The sequence below is a fragment of the Diachasmimorpha longicaudata genome, chromosome 17 (assembly GCF_034640455.1).
Source record: "Diachasmimorpha longicaudata isolate KC_UGA_2023 chromosome 17, iyDiaLong2, whole genome shotgun sequence".
NCBI lineage: Eukaryota > Metazoa > Arthropoda > Insecta > Hymenoptera > Braconidae > Diachasmimorpha > Diachasmimorpha longicaudata.
In genome coordinates, this window is record NC_087241.1 from 4675890 (window position 1) to 4696405 (window position 20516).

The 20516-nt window shown below is 41.8% G+C and overlaps 4 protein-coding genes and 1 long non-coding RNA gene across 9 annotated transcripts in view; 2 read left to right on the forward strand and 3 right to left on the reverse strand.

Annotated features, from left to right (window-relative positions):
• The window catches only part of LOC135170668 (probable cytochrome P450 301a1, mitochondrial), a 21720-nt gene extending 12713 nt beyond the window's left edge, over positions 1 to 9007 (forward strand). Inside the window, exons 1-10 of one of the 5 annotated variants that reach the window (XM_064136686.1) lie at positions 5232 to 5353; positions 6180 to 6629; positions 7142 to 7258; positions 7335 to 7411; positions 7479 to 7680; positions 7814 to 7976; positions 8060 to 8229; positions 8324 to 8402; positions 8488 to 8691; positions 8776 to 9007. In XM_064136686.1, the coding sequence (XP_063992756.1) occupies positions 6190 to 6629; positions 7142 to 7258; positions 7335 to 7411; positions 7479 to 7680; positions 7814 to 7976; positions 8060 to 8229; positions 8324 to 8402; positions 8488 to 8691; positions 8776 to 8883 (1560 nt within the window). In that variant the 5' untranslated portion in view covers positions 5232 to 5353; positions 6180 to 6189 and the 3' untranslated portion in view covers positions 8884 to 9007. The other 4 variants (XM_064136690.1, XM_064136689.1, XM_064136687.1 and 1 more) reach the window with 4 other exon arrangements.
• Positions 3 to 3471, reverse strand: LOC135170662 (proteoglycan 4-like). Its single transcript, XM_064136679.1, has 2 exons — positions 3055 to 3471; positions 3 to 2675 (listed from the first exon to the last, which is right to left on the reverse strand). Exons 1-2 carry the CDS (start codon positions 3329 to 3331, stop codon positions 727 to 729), a joined length of 2226 nt encoding a protein of 741 aa, XP_063992749.1. The 5' UTR covers positions 3332 to 3471; the 3' UTR covers positions 3 to 726.
• Positions 8883 to 13237, reverse strand: LOC135170669 (probable cytochrome P450 49a1). The gene is made up of 10 exons (XM_064136691.1): positions 12134 to 13237; positions 11768 to 12017; positions 11466 to 11582; positions 11313 to 11389; positions 11043 to 11238; positions 10527 to 10692; positions 10250 to 10419; positions 10064 to 10142; positions 9793 to 9990; positions 8883 to 9141 (listed from the first exon to the last, which is right to left on the reverse strand). Exons 1-10 carry the CDS (start codon positions 12312 to 12314, stop codon positions 9034 to 9036), a joined length of 1542 nt encoding a protein of 513 aa, XP_063992761.1. The 5' UTR covers positions 12315 to 13237; the 3' UTR covers positions 8883 to 9033.
• A 790-nt stretch (positions 13238 to 14027) lies between these two features.
• On the forward strand, positions 14028 to 17065 carry LOC135170658 (tuftelin-interacting protein 11). Its single transcript, XM_064136673.1, has 4 exons — positions 14028 to 14261; positions 14328 to 16325; positions 16482 to 16639; positions 16730 to 17065. The coding sequence occupies exons 1-4, from the start codon at positions 14153 to 14155 to the stop codon at positions 16976 to 16978; spliced, it is 2514 nt and encodes an 837-aa protein (XP_063992743.1). The 5' UTR covers positions 14028 to 14152; the 3' UTR covers positions 16979 to 17065.
• Positions 17066 to 17473: 408 nt separating this feature from the next.
• Positions 17474 to 19134, reverse strand: LOC135170683 (uncharacterized). Its single transcript, XR_010300413.1, has 3 exons — positions 18751 to 19134; positions 18485 to 18671; positions 17474 to 18157 (listed from the first exon to the last, which is right to left on the reverse strand). It is a non-coding gene; the product is annotated as an uncharacterized LOC135170683 (long non-coding RNA).
• Positions 19135 to 20516: the final 1382 nt, after the last annotated feature.

A 20516-nucleotide genomic window follows, 5' to 3' on the forward strand; every position in this document is an offset into this window, starting at 1 on the left:
AATTAATTGTAGAATTATCTTATCAATTAGTCGAAACAATTTTTTCGGAGTGAAACACTCAGTTTTTTCAAAGAAAAAAAATATTGCTAAACTAAATAAGTCGAAAAGCAGTAGTATCTTCTGAATAATTAGCCCTACATTATTATCTTCTTATATTAATAAAAAAACAATTTCTGTGCATTTCTGAAATAAGTGAGAATAGGTCCCACAAAAATAATTTCCATCCTCTCCAAAATATCTTGAATAAGAAAATAGGATGAATCCTTTCAACGCGATTTTTCAATTCAGAAATTCTGCAATAAACGAAAAAAAAAATAAAAAATCACTAGACATAATTTGAGCAACAATGAACGATTAATTAAGATTAACCCTTAATTCTAGAAATCATTGCCAGATAATTCTATCCCACGTCTCGTCGACTAGTCTCCACACGTCTAATAATCCTAATACATTTTCTTTTCGTCATTTTTCAAAAACTAAATTACTTTTCGTCTGAAATAATTTTCTTGTAAATTTATCGAGCAACTCAAGAGATTTATTTAAAAAATCCCTGACCCGCGTTCCCCCTAGGATCTAAAGTCAATAACTTCTGCTCATCTTAAGTACTCAGACACTGGATACAAAAGAAGAACAAAACCATCACTAGAAAAAATTTGACTGACAATTACCAATCAATTAAGATGACCTCTTAATTGTGGAATTGTTTTTAAGTAATAATAAATTTTTTCATCGTCTAATCACACGTTGATGATAGCCTCTAGACCCTAGCGGACTCCCCCGAGAACTCATTCTCCCTTCCACTCCCTTGCTGGCCCTGGGGTAGGTCCCAGTGACGGATTCGAAGTCACTGTGGCTCTGATTCGATTCGAAATCCGAGCACGATACACCAAAATCCGTGAAGCACGACTTGGTGGACCTGTCAGAATACCCAGAGTCAAGAATCCCCGGGTCAAGAATCCCAGATTCATCAATCTTGAATAACTTCCCTTCCAGCAAGCTCTTGTTTATCGTCGGTGTATTCTCCCAGTTCCCCTGGGATTGCGGACACTCAGAAGTTGGAAGCTCTTCCTGGGGGCTAATAGGACTTTCATAGAAAGCTGGCTCCTCCACTTCCGGGGCTGCGGAACCCATACTCAACATTGAATTGGTCTCGAAGACTGACATATCCACTGGAACCCAGAAGACGTCCTCGTCCTCCTCCTCCTCCGGCTCCTTGTCCTTGAGCTCCTCTTCCGCTTCCTTGGCCTTCATCAGCCAGTCGTAATCTGGTTCAGATGACAAGGTTGGTGATCTCGACTCAGACTCACTGCCACTCTCAGAGTCCTTGAAGTTCAGGGACGTCGATGACGCCGTTGATTTCATATCAGTATCACTACTCTCCTCACTTCCTCCCTCATGACCCTTCTCATTGCTGCCCTCACTGCTGTAAACCTCCGTCTCCCGGTGGCAGTTCAGATATTTATCGTAATCCTCATTGGTGTCATGTCTCTCCAGAGCCTTCACCAGCTTCTCCACGAATGTCGTGGGTCCTGGTGAGGTGGAGCTGGGCCTGGGGGAGGTCCTACACTTCTCCTCGAACTCGTCGATGATATCACGAATCAGAGAAGTATCGCTCCTTCGTTCCTTCCTTATTATATTCTCCATCGCTGTCGACTTCCTCGAGGACACGATAAATGCCTCCTCCTCCTCCTCCACGGTGGATGATCGCGAGCTGGGTCGTGAGTTCTTCTGATTCGTCGACACAAGGGGGCTGCCAAAGGTTGGAGATGTCCTGGGGGAGTTCACCAGGGACATCGCCATCATACGCATCCGCACGTTGTCGGCTCCGCAGTTGTGACATTGGTAGAGCTCCTTCAAGGGACTGACAGGACGTGGTGCTGGGGATGGTTCCCGAGGGGATGGAGCAATGGCTTTTGGTGGAGGGGAAGAGGATCCAGGAGTGCTTACCGTCCGGGGAGGTTTGGGGAGCTGGGGCTGGGGTCCTGGAGGTGGTGGAGCGGCTGTCACTGGCGGACGGGGCACCAGCGATCTCCTCCGGGCTTGGAGAGGCGCTCGACGAACCGGTTGGATGATCGGTGAGGAGGAGATGGCGTCCGGGAACGCGAGGGCGGATTCCCGAGGAATTGGCTTGCACAGGGGAGACCCCAAGGGTGAGGCTGAGTACACCGAGTTGGGGGAACCCTTTGGTGTGGATGATGGTCGGGTCTTCAAAGTCGAGTGCGAAGCCGCGGAGTCTGGGGTTCTGCAGTGGATCCAGCTATCAGTGTTCTCCAACTTCTGGGGACTAGCCTTGTCCTTGGTGTACGGCCGACGTCGGATGCGCAGGTACTCCGGGTCTGGATCGTCCAGATCGGTGATCATTATTCCACTTGATTCTGCCAGGGGAGGTCCCGTCAGTGACGTCGAATCGGCCGAGTCGTTCATGCTCAGGTCCACCTTCGGAGACGGCAGAACTATATTGATGTTCTGGACTTTTCTGGAGACCGACATTCGGGGAAAGGTGCCGCTGTTGTTCAAGCGCTTCCTCGGCTTCGTGTACTTGCGCTCGAGGGTTCCGTTGTGAGCGATCATTGAATCGTTTGGAGATTTCGGAACGAAGTCACCGTTTTTCACCTGACGGTAGAGCTTACATACGCTGGGATAATTCTCCATGTCGATCAAGCATTTGTTGCTTTCTGGAGGCAAACGACGACGGAAATAAGAATTTCAGGGGAGAAAATAGCCGCGAGGGTGAGGGGGGGGGGGTTGAACGTGCAAATATGTGTTTTTTTGTCAAAAGACCGTTTACGTAGAATTATTGTTTTGAAAAATGGGTTTCGCGTGTGTCGATTATTTATAATTAATTTATCGCGTGCAGTAATGGTCTATAATTTTTATCCATTGACTTAGAAAAATTAATAATAATGTCCAGGGGTAGAGCAATATGTTTTCTTCTAGAAAATATGAGAGTTTCGAAAGGGAATCGAGTGTCTTTGCCGAGGATTGCCGATACACGAAAGTTCTGCAACAAATTCTTGGTACCACTGATACCAATGATATAAATAACTTATTCACCTTTACGATTTTCATTCACAATTGTAGATGTGGAGCACTTTTTCTTAAAATCCTTCCAGGGTGCAGGACGATTCTCGAAGCACGATTTATTCACCAGGATCTTCGGTGGTTTTGAGGAATTATTGAGGTACCACTCTGGTATAGAGAGCTTCTCCAGAGATTTTCGTACCCTGACCTCTGCTTCGGTCAGTCGCCTGTTATGGCTGGAATCTCCTCGCTTGTTCTCGTCATTTGTTGGGAACATATTTTGCACTATCCAGGACGTAGAGAGATCCATTGAATGATTCACTTCGCGATATTGATAGAAATAAAATACACAATAAAATACGTTGTAAATCGTAGAGAGTAAAAAAATTTTTAATTCGATTTTTTATTCAGTAAATCGAAATTTTTGTTCGCCAACTAGTGCTTGTGAGCTCTTCAGTGTTTAATTTGCAACTGGGGACGGATTCAACGTCTTTAATGATCTAAATTGTCTTCGAGGAGTTTTGGGGGGTGGGAGGAAGCGGTGGGGGTGGATTCTCACCAATGAGGGACTTGGGACGAAATCCCTCTGGCAAAATGATGTCTCGACGCTGCTTTTGGGGACCTAGTCCGACGATTAGGGTGTCTTACCTGTGGTAATGTTCCGACGAGCTTGTCAACGAGTCTCAAACTGAGGGGAACATTTATTATAGGGATTACAGGGGATGGGCTGGGGGATTGGCGTGGATTGTAGTCCCTTAAGAAGTTCCAGAAGACTGTGATGCCTAGGAAATGTTCATCGCACTTTCCTGATGGAAATTGTGAATATTTTTCGAAGACAATAGCAATGATCTTCTTCATCTCCTGAAAATTAGCGGGAGATCATCAGGACCCGTTGAATTCGTGGACTATTAGAATAGTCCTCTGGTAGGAAGGATCAATTGTGTATTCAAAAGACTAAAAATTAATGTAAATAAAATTTCTTGTAGAAATTATTTCAATACCGAAAAAAAATCTGTGAGAGAAAATGGATTGACACGACTCCATGTAAATTATAGATCAGGAGCAGGAGTTCGGAATTCCCGAGTTCTGCTCCCCAGACGTCCACTGCGTCTGGACAACGACCTCGAGAACCTTTTATGTGGCACCCTTTACGCGAAAAGCTCATAAATAGTCTCCTGCTTCAATTGTTTATCTTTCTAACGAGAGTTTACCTGGATCTTGAGGATCTTCGCGAGAGGATTTAGTTTAATGCATTTGTCTGGGACTTTGGCCCATTTTTTTTTATTTTTAATGCCAAAATTTCGACGGACTTTTCCTGTGGAATAGAATTCTCCAGGAGATAATCAAAATCTCTCTCCAAGTTCTCAAATTAAAAACACATGTCTTAAAATTCATAAACTATCCCCTCGGTGAATTCCCAAATAGAATTATGGAACTGAAGAAGTTTATTTGGGGCAGTTGGAGGTGGACTTACACATTCAGAAAATTTTCCCCACAGATGGAACAGACTAACACTCCATTACCCATAAATATTTTTTAAATTTTCATTCCCCACAGCTGATGGCCACGTTGTTTTTCTGTTTCCCTCGAGCTCAGAATGACGGTACGTATTTCTCAATTGTCAATTATGGTATTGTAGTTGGACTGTCAAGTAACTGCAATATAATTGACGAGGACCCCCCATCGTGCGTTTTGCCCCTCCGCCTCCTCTTGAGGGCATCTGCGTAGTCCACTGGTATCTGATTGTTTCAGGATGAATATGAATGGAGGCTCATGGATTTCAATGACACTACCCTTTCAATAACTTCTGGACAACATTCATAAATCAGTTGTCATTGGTACGTACTGGACCAGGTAGATAATATCTCCTTGGAACTTTCTATGTCAAGTTGAATCCGAGGGGAAATAAATGATTTGCTGGAGGTCAATCAAATAATGATTTGTAATTAGGGGGGGGGGGGTGCATGGAAGGCCCAATTTTAAATCGTGAAGTCGAAGGGGTTGAAATTTTTTTAGTAAATTTTGGAGGTGAGTAAAAATTCTAATAATTAATTCTAGAAATTAATAATTAGAATATCTAGAATAATTAATTCTAGTAATTTTATTGTCTTTCGGGTCGTCATTTCCTCTTCGCTAGTTCCCCTCTGAATTTTTAATTCCGTCGTGACGTTCTCCTGGAGGTGGAAGTGAGGGTATCAAAGTGGGGGACTTCCAGTGTCGGTTTTTATTCCAATCTCCCGGTATCCGCGGTTCACCAGCAGTTTCCCAGCGATCTCCCGTTGCTGGTGAACAGCACCACTCGCCCAGTGATTCCATTCGCATCAAACAATAGGTGAAGTCTTGGTTTTATCGTTCGCCGTGTAATATTGACACTAGACCAGGGTAAATTCGGGAATTTCAAGTGATACCTGAGGATCGTCGAAATCGTATGCTCGCAGAGTTAAACAGAGAGCTGTATAAATACCGATATTGCCTGTCTGAGTGCCCCTTAATAACGGGACAGTTTTATTACACCTGAGCCCGATGGACCGCCTGTACCTTTTCCCATTGTCTCCATCGGCTACCTGGGGGTAATTTTGCAATAGAACGCGAAGAAAGTGGATCGCAATTGTTTGGGTGCGTTTACGCGAGAGCTGTAATATTTGAGAAGTTTTTTTTTTTTTCGTGGAGGAGATTTGTGACGGAGACGGGAAGAAGTGAAAGTCCCCGCGAGGTATTTCATTCGAAATTTGGTCAAGGTGCAGACACACTCAATTTCACGCGCATGTGCGCAGCATTAATTATTTAATAATTCAGGGGCCTCTGAGGTTTTCAGAGAAATCATCGTTTTATTTTTCGTACTGTGACTGCCGGTTATTTATGTTATAAAAATGTTTTTTAGTTGTTTTCTGAACTGATCGCTTCAAGGGGAAATAGTGTGAGAGATTTATTGCAACCGGAGGGTCACAACGACCATTTTGATAGAAAAGTTTATGGGTTTCTGAACAGGTGTAAGATGAAAGGCTCCCAAAATTTTGAATGCTAAAATATTCTCTACGGAATTCTCGGGGAACAATCGGAGTCGGGGAAATTCTCGGGGAATTTCGCCGGATTTTTTGAAGAATTATGAATGACGATGATGAATGTAACTCATTATGTGTCTGTAATTATAATTTTAGATCATCAACAATGGCTTTATCACCAGTATCTGCTCGTCCAATGATCCGTCAAGTGGACGCAATCGTCAGATTAATGTGCAATCAAGCGATCGCCGCGCAGAGAGACTGCCCAGAATTATCCAACGTGAGGCCCTACAAGGAGGTACCCGGTCCCAAACCGATACCGATACTCGGAAACACCTGGCGTCTCTTTCCAGTAATCGGTCAATATGAAATCGGTGACGTTGCGAAAATTTCGCAGATGTTTCACGAGGAGTACGGTGAAATTACGAGACTCAGCGGCCTTATCGGCCGGCCCGATCTATTATTCGTGTATAATGCTGATGAAATTGAGAAAATGTATAGACAGGAAGGGCCCACACCCTTTCGTCCCTCGATGCCCTGTCTCGTGCACTATAAGAGTGTCGCGAGGAGAGACTTCTTCGGGGACCTGGGAGGCGTTGTGGGGGTGTGAGTACGAGTTCCTTTCCTCTTTAGTCTTATTCTGGGCCTTATGCCCCTGTTAGAGGTGCAGATAATTATGTCTTGTCAATAGAGGGGAAGTTGAAGTTCCCATACGATAGAAATATTTAATAGAAATGGGGGGGCGTTGATTGAATTTCTCTTGAGGTCATTAAGAAGCGATTTGGCAGACGCTAATTTTTTTTACTGTAGGGAAATCGAAAATTGAGTGAGGTCATTCGGAAAATAACATGAGAGATAATTAATGAATGATGTTCATGGAAATTAGCGATAATATCTCGTTTCTACCTCGTAAACTCAGATTATGAGCATGAGACATTACGAGTAATAAAATGTCGTACGAAACCCCGGAAATTTAATTAGTTTTTTATTAATTTTTTTTAATCGTGCATAAAATCATTAGGGAGTTGATAGTGAATAATAATTTTAATTGCTCGTCGATTGTTGCTATCAGATCTACTGAAGAAAATATTCGGAAAATTGGAATTTATATTTTATAGACACGGAGAGCCATGGAAGTCATTTCGGACACGTGTTCAGAAACCGGTCCTTCAACCCCAAACCGTACGCAAATATATAACGCCTATTGAAGTGGTTACTCAAGATTTTATAGAAAGGTAAGTGCACGTAAAATTCAGAATCAGACGTCCAATTCTATATAATAATGTTTAATTGACGAACCGATGATTACAGAATTGAAAAAATCAAAGATCAAAATGATGAAGTACCTGCGGACTTTGACAACGAAATTCATAAATGGGCTTTAGAATGTAAGTGTCGAAAGTGCGAATGAAATTTACAAACAAACTCATTGAAAAATAAATAAATAAAATGCAGGTATTGGACGCGTAGCCCTCGACGTGAGATTAGGGTGCCTCGACGACGATTTAACTCCCGATTCAGAGCCTCAGAAAATAATTGACGCGGCTAAATTTGCGTTGAGAAATGTCGCGGAGTTGGAGCTGAAGGCACCGTACTGGAGGTACATCCCCACGCCCTTGTGGTCTCGATACGTAAGGAACATGGATTTTTTTGTTGAGTGAGTATCATCGAGAAGTATAACCAAAGCAAAAAAGTGATTAAATATTTTTATAAATTGGTAATTACAGGACTTTGTTACTACACTAAAACATAATCCTAAAGACTCAATTGTTTGGTTTTTCCACCCCTAGAATATGCACCAAGCACATTGATGCAGCTCTCGTGAGACTGAAAAACAAAAAATCAGTGAATGAAGCTGATTTATCGCTAATAGAAAGAATTCTAGCGAATGAAAAAGACCCGAAAATTGCGTACATTCTGGCTCTCGATCTCATCCTGGTTGGAATTGATACGGTAATTCAGTTAAAGTAAAATTAATGAAATTATTTAAACTCGAAGAAATTCTGTCTTTAGTAATAAAATTATTTTTGTTTCAGATTTCGATGGCTGTTTGCTCAATTCTCTACCAACTGGCCACGAGGACAGAGGAACAGGAGAAGGTACATCAGGAGTTAAAGCAAATTCTTCCTGATCCCTCTGTTCCACTCACCACGAAGCACTTGGATCAAGCTGTGTACACCAAAGCCTTCATTCGAGAAGTATTTAGGTATCTGTCACATGTCCCACAGGTTTTGTATTTCTGACGAGCAATTTCTTTTTAAATAATTATTTATCTATTGTTCTTCGATTATTTTTCTCAGAGTATATTCAACAGTGATCGGAAATGGGAGAACGTTGCAGAACGATGCAGTTATCTGTGGCTATCATATACCAAAGGGGGTAAGTTCTGAATAATATTAAATATTTTTTGACAGTAGAAATCGAAGAATATCTTAATGAACAGGAAGAAAATTGTTAATTGTAGGTTCAAGTGGTCTTTCCGACACTCGTTACTGGTAATATGGAGGAGTGGGTGAAGGATGCGAAGACATTTAAACCTGAGAGATGGCTCAAGGAGGGTGCAAATGATAAACTCCACCCTTTTGCCTCCCTACCCTATGGGCACGGGGCACGCATGTGCCTCGGCCGACGATTTGCCGACCTCGAGATGCAAGTGCTCCTCGCAAAGGTATCGAATCGATTATCTAGTCAGATTTTCAATAAAAAAAACAATTGATCGAATTTTCCGATGTATTATATTTTTTTATTTCAGTTGATCCGAAATTACAAGTTGGAATATCACTACGAGCCCCTCAAGTACAGAGTGACCTTCATGTACGCACCAGATGGAGACCTCAAATTCAAATTAGTGAGACGCTAATTAATATATTTTCCTGCTAATTGCATTATCCGAATTTTAATGTACAAAAAATGAGACGTTTGTTTATTATAAAATTGTTACACAACTACAAAAACTCTTTTTATAAATCACATATTAAAAACTATTTTATTTTTCTGTATTTAAACTTCTTCATCTCTCTATGAATTTGATTTTCAACGGGCCCTTTGGTGTGTAGAGTGGATTAATATGATAGTCCAATTGATCATGACGATATTCCAGTTTAAATCTCTGTAAAAGCTGGAACAAAAAATGAAAAAATCACACAGTAATTATCAGATTATTTGATCCACAAGTCGGCTGTCTCGCTTTTTAAATCATCTAATTACGGAAAAAACAGTCGGAGTTATCAGACCGTCACAGAATTCAAGATCCTCGGAGATAAATCACCCCAGAGTTTCATTAAATGATAAATGAGGGAAAATAAAAATATGAAAGAATCAAATTGTTAAACTATTCACGACTGAGTGCACATCGAAAGGTGCGCAGATCCTCAGTCCAGTCGTAAGTCCAAGCTCCGAGGATTAGAACAAACAGCACTTGGATAATCCGGGGATTGTGGGTAGAAGTGAAGGCGAGAAAATAACTATTGTCTTGAATCCCGAAAGCGTGACCAGAGCTTCCAAAAGCCTCGGGCCTACGCCTCCATTCAAGAGAAATCGAGAGGTTCATAATTTTCATTGTTGATAACTCGTGACCCTGTCGATCCTTAATGGGGGAAATTTAATTATCATTTTAGTGGCAATTACTGTAAAATGTAGTTGCAGTGCAAATAAAGGTGCAGTTAATATTCTCCCCGATTCCTGTCCCCCAGACTGACTTCATCGGAGATAGCAGAAGCCTCTGATGACTACGTGACTACTGTTCGGTTTCTCTTTTGGGAGACAATACCTTGCTTATGACCATGACCAACTCAAGATCAGCAAAACGTCTCCCCAGGCACATACGTCTTCCATATCCAAATGGCAGCGAAGCAAACGCATGTCGGGATTCACTTTCGCGGAGCCATCGTTCAGGGAGAAATTCATTGCTGCGGGGAAAATATTTTTCCTGATTGCTGATTACGTAGTGTTGGAAGACAACTTGGACCTGTCAATGGAACGCAACAATCATTCATTGCACGTCAGCCAGTTATTAAATTAATCGGGGATTATGTACTCACGCCTTTAGGAATGTGGTAGCCTTTTATTATCGTGTCTTTCGTCATGCAGCGACCGTTGCCAATTACCACGGGGTACATCCTGAACAGGTTGAAAGAAAAATGAATAATTATTTATTGTCAAGGGTCCAGCAGAGATAAGAGTGTCTCCAGCGACTCCTAAAAGTTATACAATTTTTTTTCCATTACCTTAATGTTTCTCTTATGCATGCCTTCACATACTTCAAATCCTCCAAGTGTTTGCGATTGATTTGCATGTCTCCTTCTGGGAGAATGCGCACCAACTCGTCATGCAGAATCGCCTGTTGCTCCGGATGTCGAGCCAACTGGTACAGCACCGATCCCACAGCTGTGGCGGTCTAAAAATTAATACCAGTGAAATCCAATCAGTTTCTTAATTACACTGACTCAAAAATTTTACAGAGCTGTCAGGAAATTATCTTTCTTGATGCATTAAAATACTGACAGTGTCAACGCCAACTAGAAAAAGATCCAGTGCGAGGGCCGCTGCTAGTTTATGTCCATTGTCACCGTCAATTTTTAGGACTCGTTCCAAAAGCGATAGATCTTCAGGCCCTTTCTCGTGATTTCTGGATTTATCGAGAGCTAGTTTCGTGTACTTCGTCGAAAAGCTGGGGAATAATTAAGCGAGAGATGTAGAGGACAACACATGAAAAATAGGGCAGGGGAACAACTTTGAAAGGATAAAAAGTACTGTCATGATTACTAAGCTATTTCATTGTTATATTTTATCTAGCTCCTAGGATTGGTAAACAATTTATCACTGGGGTATTTTCTGATTGTAATGGGTCGCTATAACAAAAAAATATCAGATCTCGAATCCATTAAAAATCTACAATTTAAGTTAATTAAGGAAGAGGTCTAAGTGGCAATTCACACTTCCCCCTTTTGGACAGAATAATCACAAAAACAGACTCTGTTCTGCGAGTAAAAAAATCAAACTTGAATTCTCATAATTAACTTGAATATAACGTCCAAGGCCTCGACCCAAGAATTCCACGTGGGTGTCTTAAAAACTTTCCAAAACGGAATTTTCAGCTCCAGAATTCCCACATTGGTAAAGACAGTGTGAATAGCATTAATGAGTTGCTGAGTCTCAAAATTAGCGTTCTCGTCCATGCACCCGAGCCGCAGGTCCAGTGCAACTTGTCCAATGGCTAAAACAATGCGTTAATTACAGACACAATAATTACAGCGCGCGAGAAGATGAAACAAGTGATCAGTGACTCACATTCAAGGGCCCATTTGTTGATTTCGTTGATAAAGTCCTCGGGGACTTCGTCCTGGCGATCCTTAATGTTCATGATTCTGGAGATAAATAAAAGGTTGTTGTTGAGGTTGCGGTATTTTTAAATACTAATTAGAGGGAGGATAAGCTAACGACCTTTTGATGAAGGCAATGCTGGCTTCCTCAATGGCGCCAACGTACATATTTGCTATTCGAGGCTGAAGCATCACTTGCTGTACTTTGCTGCGAAATTTGTACCAACTTTCACCGTGTCTGAGTGATAACAATTAACATAGGGTAATTAGTAAAATTATTGTCATTTGCTCAGGGCAATATTTTAGCGAGTCTCGAGGACAATCGAGAATTATTGCTTTTTCGTGAAAACAATTTTATTCTCGAAAGGAAAAAATTGTGAAAGTGTTAAGGTCCTTGTTAGGATGAATTTGGAGTGAACTTACGAAGCGATAACTCCTGAGTAATCTTCGGTAAAAAAATCTCTCCTTAGGACGTGTTTGTAGTAATTGAGGGAGGGCATCGAGGGACGATAGGGCATTTTTTCTTCCTGTTTAAAAATTCGCTCTATTTCGTTGGCATCGTACAGGAACACCATATCTGGGCGGCCCATTAAGGCCCCGACTTTTACAATATCACCGTAATCGGTGAACAGGCGGGTCGATACTTTGGCGATTTCCTGAATGTTGAAGTCACCTTACGAATCATTGAAAATGATTTTGTAATGAAAATATAATTTTTTTATTTGGAATTGAGCCGACTTAGTCTATGATAATCTGTGATTCCATTGTAATAGGAAAATTGGGACTCACCAATGTATGGAATAAATCTCCAGGTGTTCCCGAACACTGGGACCGGCTTCGGACCCGGGATTTCCGAATACGGCCGGACATGGGACAGCACTTGGTCGTCGAACTCTCGGACAAAAGTGGAATAATTTTTTTTGCACAGATTTTTCGCACAGATCAGGATTCTTATCAGCGATGGATTCATCGTGATTTTTTAATTCAGTAAAATCATAAAATTGAAATCAGAATTTTGGGTGAATTGCAGAACCACCTGATCACGATCAGCCAATCACTTCTTTAGTGCTCATCACTGTTATTTTTAGTGACTTTTCATCAAAGGGAAACCGAAATTAGATCAGAGTATTTCACAGCTCAGCGTTTCGATAGTGAAAACCTGAGGAGACTAACTCCCCTGACAATTCGCTAACACGAAGGCAATTGTTCAACTGCAATTTTGCACTGGACTTTCCTGGGATACCGTGAGCAGTCACTCGTCCACCTCTTTCACAGACAATTTCATGTCGAAATAGCTGAGGAAAATCCACCCCTGGTAATTTTACTCATGATTTATCCACGACCGGATGTGTCACAATCCCAGACACTTTGTCAGGCTGGTGAGCTCTCCGAAGACGATTCACCGATTATCATCTTCTCAAACTAAAAATTGCTGTTGCGAAATGAAAAAAATTATGCACTCGTTGGAGGAGGTCTGATTGACACTTTTCCTCAAGTCCCTAAAGAAAACACTAGACTTTTCAATTAATTTTTCCACACACACATTTGTAGGTCTGAGTTCAATTTGAGAGTTTCTAAGAGCTTCTGAAAACGTAGTGTCACGATTGACTCTACACGTATGTCGAGGAAGATAGACCTGAAGAGTTAAACAGGTGGGAGATTTCACTGGAAAGGGAAGTATGAAAATTTTATTTCACCCAGATTGTAGATGATATTAAAAAACTATTGGGTCGTCTTTTTCAACCAGGATTGCCTCACCATAGGCACAAAAACATTAATGGGGAACCCCAGTGAGGGCGTTAGAAAATACTCTTCGATTTTTATTCAACTTTCTATTTGTTTTCCATCGATCTTACTGAAATGTCCCTAAAAAAATTATTTCCGTCAATAAATTATTCTCTTCAAATATTTTCTGGTGACCATTTCAACAAAGTCATTCGAAAACTACCAGAAACTCCGACAGAAATCCATTAAGATTTTCTAACGACCGGTAGATTTTTTAATTAAATTCCCTCGACCGTGCATTTCCTTTGGAATTCTGACGAATATTTTTATCCCATTGTTGAGTTACCTAATTGACTGGTAAGGAATTCATGAATTTCACTGGGAACTCTGTGACGTTTCTCCTTTTAATGCTGCGGGCCCAAAGGGCTGACGCCTGATCGATGACACGCCGAAAGGCACGACTAGATAAACATTCTCTCATATAAATATGAAACCCATCCTCTTCAACAACTCCACGGATGCCACGAATTCCTCAAAAGTTAGACTTTAAATACAATACGGCATTCACCTCGTGAGAGGATTTCCGATTTTTTCGTTTTTCGCGTTTTTCTCGGCTTCTGGGCCTCCTAGAGCAAAAAGGGCCCGGATTTGGGATCAACCCTTTTTTTGCCCATATCTTTGGAAATATCATAGCTAGGACAATTTGGCTGGCGCCATTGGATTCGTGAGACGATTTCCGATTTTTCTAGGGCTCCAGGAATTTTCTAAAATCGATTTTTTCGTTTTCGCATTTTGTCTGCTCCCGGGCCTCCTACACCCAAAAGTCTCCGAGACCCAGTTAGCCACGTCCTCCATGGTAATGCCTTACCGACAGGCACATTACCATCGTACACCGCCACCGGTGTGAGTAGCGGCAGCGCATGAAGCGTTAGCCATCTCCCCCCTCTGCCCTTCAACAATATCACCCCGTGTTGTACCTTAACCTCACTGATTGTCTACGTCGCCCTAACCTCAAAACTCGACCGAGTGATCTGTTGTTTAAATCATTAACATTGTTATGTGGTGAATAAGAAAGTTGAAAAAATGTCAGACGATGAAGTGGAACGTTTTGAAATCACGGATTATGATTTGGACAATGAGTTCAATATCAATCGTCCCCGGAGGAAGCTCACGAAGCAGCAGCAAATGCTGGGTAAGTGGAGTGGAGAGAAATAAATTAAATCCTCGGATCCCAATATTTTTATCTTTTGATGTCCAGGTGTGTGGGCTGACGACAGCGATGAAGAGGCTCCACCAGGACCGCTAGTGGGAGGATTCAAAGGGGCATCGAAAGCCCCAAAAAATTACACAGCTCCTGTCAGTTTCGTCGCCGGTGGGATTCAACAATCAGGAAAACCGAAGGAGGAGAATAAAGACGATGATGATGATGACGATGACACGGGGAGGGCCAGACGTGGAGACGCTGACTACGTGCCCAACAGCTCCAGTGATTCTGAATCGGAGAACGTGAAGAGTGGCCCATCAAGACCATCCCTTTCGATGCACCTTGAAGGGGACATAGCAGGTCTTCGCAGAAAGCGTGTCCCTGTGAATCCAGCTCTCATGAAAAGCGGAGTGGGGGGTTGGGAGAGACACACTAAAGGAATAGGAGCGAAGTTGCTCCTTAAAATGGGTTTCGAGCCGGGCAAAGGTCTGGGTAAGAAGCTCCAGGGTATCTCCGCCCCTGTGGAAGCGCATCTCCGACGGGGTCGTGGAGCTATCGGGGCCTATGGGCCCGAGAAGAAAGTCAAACTCTCCGAGAAACCTAAAGACGAGGACGAAGAGGAAGAGAAACAGTTCAAAGTGAAATTGTCTCAGTGGAGGAAGACAGATACTGCTGCCACAAAAAAGAAAATAAGATACTGCTATCGAAGTGTTGATCAAGTCCTCGAAGATGGCAAACTGCGACCGAATATCAAATCCACAGGGGCAGCTGGTGGTGAATTGAGCAGAGTCAAGGTGATAGACATGACAGGACCAGAGCAGAGGATTCTCAGTGGTTATCACGCTATTTCAGGACAAAAACGACCGGACGAATCACTTCCAGAACCTGACAAACGATCTCCAGTCAACTTTTCACTTCCTGAACTGCAGCATAATCTGAATCTCCTTGTGGACATGTGTGAACAGGATATTATCCAGAACGACAGGAGGACTCGACACCTTGGGGATCGAGTTGTGGCCCTTGAGGCCGAGAAGAAGAGCATTGCGAAGGTCGTCAGTCACCACGAGAAGCTCATAGACACTCTGGAGAGTGTGTGCGCCATTGTGGACAGGCTCATGGACAAGAGTGAGGATTTGTCGTTGAAAGAGACAGCAGAAGCCTTCAAGCGGCTTCAGGACAGGTACTATGAGGAGTACAAAATATACGACATGGGGGAACTGGCCAGTAGCTTCGTCGGGTCCAAGGTCAAGGACTATTTATCAACCTGGAACCCCTTGGTGGATCCTAAACTGCCGGTGAGCTTGATGAAGGAGTGGAAGGATATCCTGGAGACTGGGACGAGTACACTGCAAGTCAAGGATGGAATGCATCCTTATGATCAGCTCGTCTGGAATGCCTGGATGCCCTCCATGAGGGGAGCTGTCCAGCAGTGGGCCTGCAGGCAACCCGATCCTCTGATAGAACTCATCGAGTGTTGGATGCCCCTTCTGCCTCCCTGGATCCTTGAGAATATTTTAGATCTCCTCGTTTTGCCCAAATTAACCCTAGAAGTTGAGGAATGGAACCCATTGACTGACACCGTTCGAATTCACACGTGGATTCACCCTTGGTTACCCCTCATGGGCAACAGAATGGACACCCTCATATACCCGATAATCAGGAGAAAATTGGGCTCTGCATTGGGAGCTTGGCACCCTTCGGACAGGTCTGCAAGGCTCATGCTCCAGCCCTGGGCGGAGGTATTCTCAAAAGGGGACATGGAGGCCTTCCTGGTCAAGAATATCGTTCCCAAACTACAGATTGCACTCTCGGAATTTGTTATCAATCCCCATCAGCAACATTTGGACCACTGGAACTGGGTTTACGAGTGGGCGACACTCTTACCTCCTCATACTATGGTGGGACTGCTCGACAAGTTCTTCTTCCCCAAGTGGCTGCAGGTGTTGGCCTTGTGGCTCAATCATTCACCGAATTACGATCAGATAACGCATTGGTATATGGGATGGAAAAACATGTTGAGTGAGAAGCTGTTGGCAGAGCCTCTTGTCAAAGGTATATTTTATTCATCCACATGAGAGAAATCACTTAAGTTTTTTCATAATTATATTTATTTTTAATTATTCACTGTAATTTTTAAAAAACTACTTTGAATTTCAACTCGACGCAATCTATGAATGTTGATTAATACATGCAATCGATACCTTACAGATCACTTCAAAAAGGCGTTAGATATGATGAATCGTGCGGTATCTACTCCCCAGGGTCACCAACCCGGTGCTATGGAGCAAGTATCCTATCTGACGAGTTTAGAACGTACACAACCAACGATGACACAAATTCCAGCAACAGCGCAACCAAGAATCGAGGTAAAAACGCGATTAATAATTCAAATGGTATTATTCATAATCGATGTGAATCTATTAATTAATAATAATCGTTACAATGTGCATTTGCAGAGGCTTGCGGAAGCTGTCAGAACGGCGTCGCAGATACCGCAGGGATTCAAGGACCTCGTGCAGAAAAGATGCGAAGAGCGAGGTATACTCTTTATGCCAATTCCAAATCGATACAGGGAGGCTAAGCAAGTATACAAAGTTGGCAATATACAGGCGTACATTGATGGAAATGTGTTATTTGTTTGTCATAATGGAGCCAACTGGGTTCCCACGCATCTCAATGCACTTTTAGATATGTCAGAACTTTAATTATTGATTGAACTTATTTAATTAAGACTAGGGTAGAGCTTGACCAATTATAGACCAAAAATAAAAAAAAAATCTCATTTTATTTAATTTGTTGATTGGTTTTGTTAATTTGGAGGAGCCCTGTACCCCGATTCAATCTTTCAATAGATAAACTTATTGTTTAAGCAATGATTACGAGTGTCAAATTATTTTTAGGGGTCGTTTCACAAAAGAAAAAACTCTGAAATAGTATTTTTGTACTGACGGTTACAGTATTGCCGCCCTACGGCAGGAAAGAAAAAAAATAATTCGTGGGTTCTAAATTGAAAGTCTCGAACATGAATAATTGCTCTGCTTTCAACAACAAAATATTTGGGTCAAGAGGCGGATCATTCTTACGGTGCCTTTTCTGGATAAAACAGTATATTGTGCCATCGGGTGATAAAAGTATTTTTGTGATACTCGTCTCAACATCATTTTTATAAATTCATTCTCCATAGTCATTAATTTTTTTTTACAAAAAATAGAACTATTCCCAACTATTTATGAAATCATCCAATTCTTTATTGCAATTACAATATATTTTTCCCATCGTCAAATCATTTAATTGTTTATTCGTCCCAGGTTACGTGTTTTTCAGACCGATCAGTGAAAAAAAATTAATGAACGAAAGAAATAATTCCAAAGTGATGATTCCATTCAATTCAAAAGCATGGAACATTCATAACTGTATGAGAATAATAACAAAAAAATGAGAAATAATATGCACGAAGCGCAACGAGTGTGCGTGGGCAGGGTGAAACATTTCTGCCTAACCAGTCGAAACCGAATGCGTGTGTAGGCGCTTCTGGTTTAATCCCACCGTCGGGTGGAAAGAATTGAAAAAAAAATCCAACTCGTATGATGGTGTACAGAGAGCTCAAATGTACCTCGATATGGAAAGTTGCGGAATACACAACGGAGAAGTACCATCACCATGGATTTTACAAAGACACCAGGCGACTAGGTGTGTAACTTCTGTTTCTCTTCATCTGTTATTTCGCCGTTTTCTTGTCGTTATTCTCGCGCGTTTGAGAGCGGTGAGAAATGAATATATACGAAGGGACTGGTCTTGGAGTGGATGGACATCCAGCGCCCACACGTTAACATCTCAGATCTCTCGGTGTGGCTGCCGGAGCCTTGAAAACTCTTTGCATCCTTCTACGAATGGAAAAGAGTTTAGTAAAAGAAAAAGAATTTCAAGTACTTAACATTCCTTTGTGATTGTGATATTTTAATTCAGCGCGGATTCAGGGGAGGGAGATATTTTTATTCGAGTATGGGATAGACTCAGGATGACAGGAGACTTGCGACTGGATTCGCACGAAGTGGAATAATTTCTAGAGAAATTGGTGATTGTCCTGAACAGATATGAACCTCCAGGATCTAGAGAAATTATGAAAAATTCATCGGGACCAGCTCTGGGCCTCTACTCACATCACCATTCCATGAATTAAGTTACAATGAATGGTATTACATTACCATCACCTTCTCCAAGAATTCTCAATTTCCATTGGGACACACGACAAATCGTGTACCACTCAGTGAAGAATAATCATATCAGGTTAATGCACGACCAGCATCAGCATAATATCGAATTCTACCGTGTGTGTTGTCATAAACCACGAAAACACGAATTGAGAAAGCTCAATACCACAGTTCTCCTGAACTGCACCTGAGACGTAAAATATTATCGCATTTGTGAGAACATATTTACATAAGTTTCCCAGTATGTAACAATCGCTCACTGATACCTGATCGAGGAGATAAGACGCGATATTAGGAGCATTAGAAATGGCCGGGACAATAAGATAATCAATTATAACAATGTGTATATTTATCGCAAGAAGGTATCAATTGACAACAAACCGACAGGACGTTCATCTTTGTTGTATTAATCGACTTGAGAAAACCCACGCGCCCTCGGTATAATGAACGCTCATTTCGAAACCTACGGAACTCCGTTACCATTACTGCGCTCTCATTTCGTTTATCTCCGCTCGAGCTTCAAAGAGAAATACCGAGTTAGATTGGTCATCTCCGGGAGGAACGGCGCTGTGCATTTTTCAAAATTTCATAAATTTACCAATCAAAGAAAGTTCAAAATAATAAAATAAAAAATTTTTTTTCCAGTGTTTTTATTCATCGCAATTTGGACAGTGGATTGAGATGTTGAAACACGTCCTCTTCTGCAATTCAGACGTCCGTTTTTGCACGTGTATGTGTGAATATGGTTCGGATAAGCACAATGGTGCGTCCAGCAGCGAAAATTCAGGGAACCTCGACGTGAAAGGAAAAAAAATGATCACCGTGGATAATCCAATTCTCTCCAGACATTTGCGTATCTTTTGTCGATTTTTAACTGGAGGACGTTTTGACCTTTTTGCGGAGTTCGAACGATGATGTCGTAGATAGCGTTTCGCGAGGGTATGTACGATGCGAGAGGCAATAAAATCACGAGCGTGGGCGCTATTCACTCGAGATTCGATGCTCATGGGTCTACCTGGAAAAACAGTATGAACAATGAGCGTGACCTTAAAGCCGATACTAACACGATGTGCCGTATATTGAATATGAGGAATACATCATTTTACGGTAACACATGGGGATGGTACATTACGGGATAATGGGATGGCGAAAGTCTCTAGTCGGTGGAATTAATGCTGGGGCCGTTTTATTCAGGCCGAGATTATTTATTGCTCATGATTCAATGTTGGAAAGTTTTTGGCATTTCAGCGATGATTAGAGACTTGTTAAAATTGAATTGCCGGTGACATTTCCTTGTGTTGCACAAGGATGAATATGACATTACAAAGACTGGATTATGCAAATGTCAATGAGAATTTATATTTTGAAAATTCCTTTTTATAAATTCCCCACGTGGATTAATTTTTAGAGTCGCACTTCTCAAAAAAACTAGTTTTTTCTTTCCGAGCGTATAAATTATTTCTACATGCATATCGGCAGCTCCGTTGCGCAATTTCGTCACAAAAAATCGTCGAATCTAGAGTGCTGTGACGACATGACTTCTAGCTGAATTTATTGCATATTAAAATTTCCCAGGAGATAAAATCCGCCTATCGCTCCTGTCTCAGGGCGATTAGTCAGCGTGCGCTGGTCAGTCAAATTATGACGGGCATATTTTTTACAGCCGCAGGAACTGCGCATGACTCAGAGGAAAAGGAATATTTTTAAAAAACGGGAAATGAAGGCTTCAAACGGGAGTGGTGAGGTTCCAACGACGTCAACAGGTGTTCCCAGTCCCTCTTTACATCAACTCTTTTGTTTCTCATTTTACGATTTTACAATTTAAACCTCGTGATAGAAATTATCAAGGCAGGAAGCCATGATAATTTCTAACACAAAAAAAATCCGGTGGAATGTACACGTGTGACCAGAGAAAGTACGACGTCGGGTTCATTAAATATACACCTGAAGCAGGAAGATGACAAGTTTTTGAAACTTTCACGAATTTAATTGTTCATCTACTTAATAACAAATTGAGGGGATTTTTTATTGA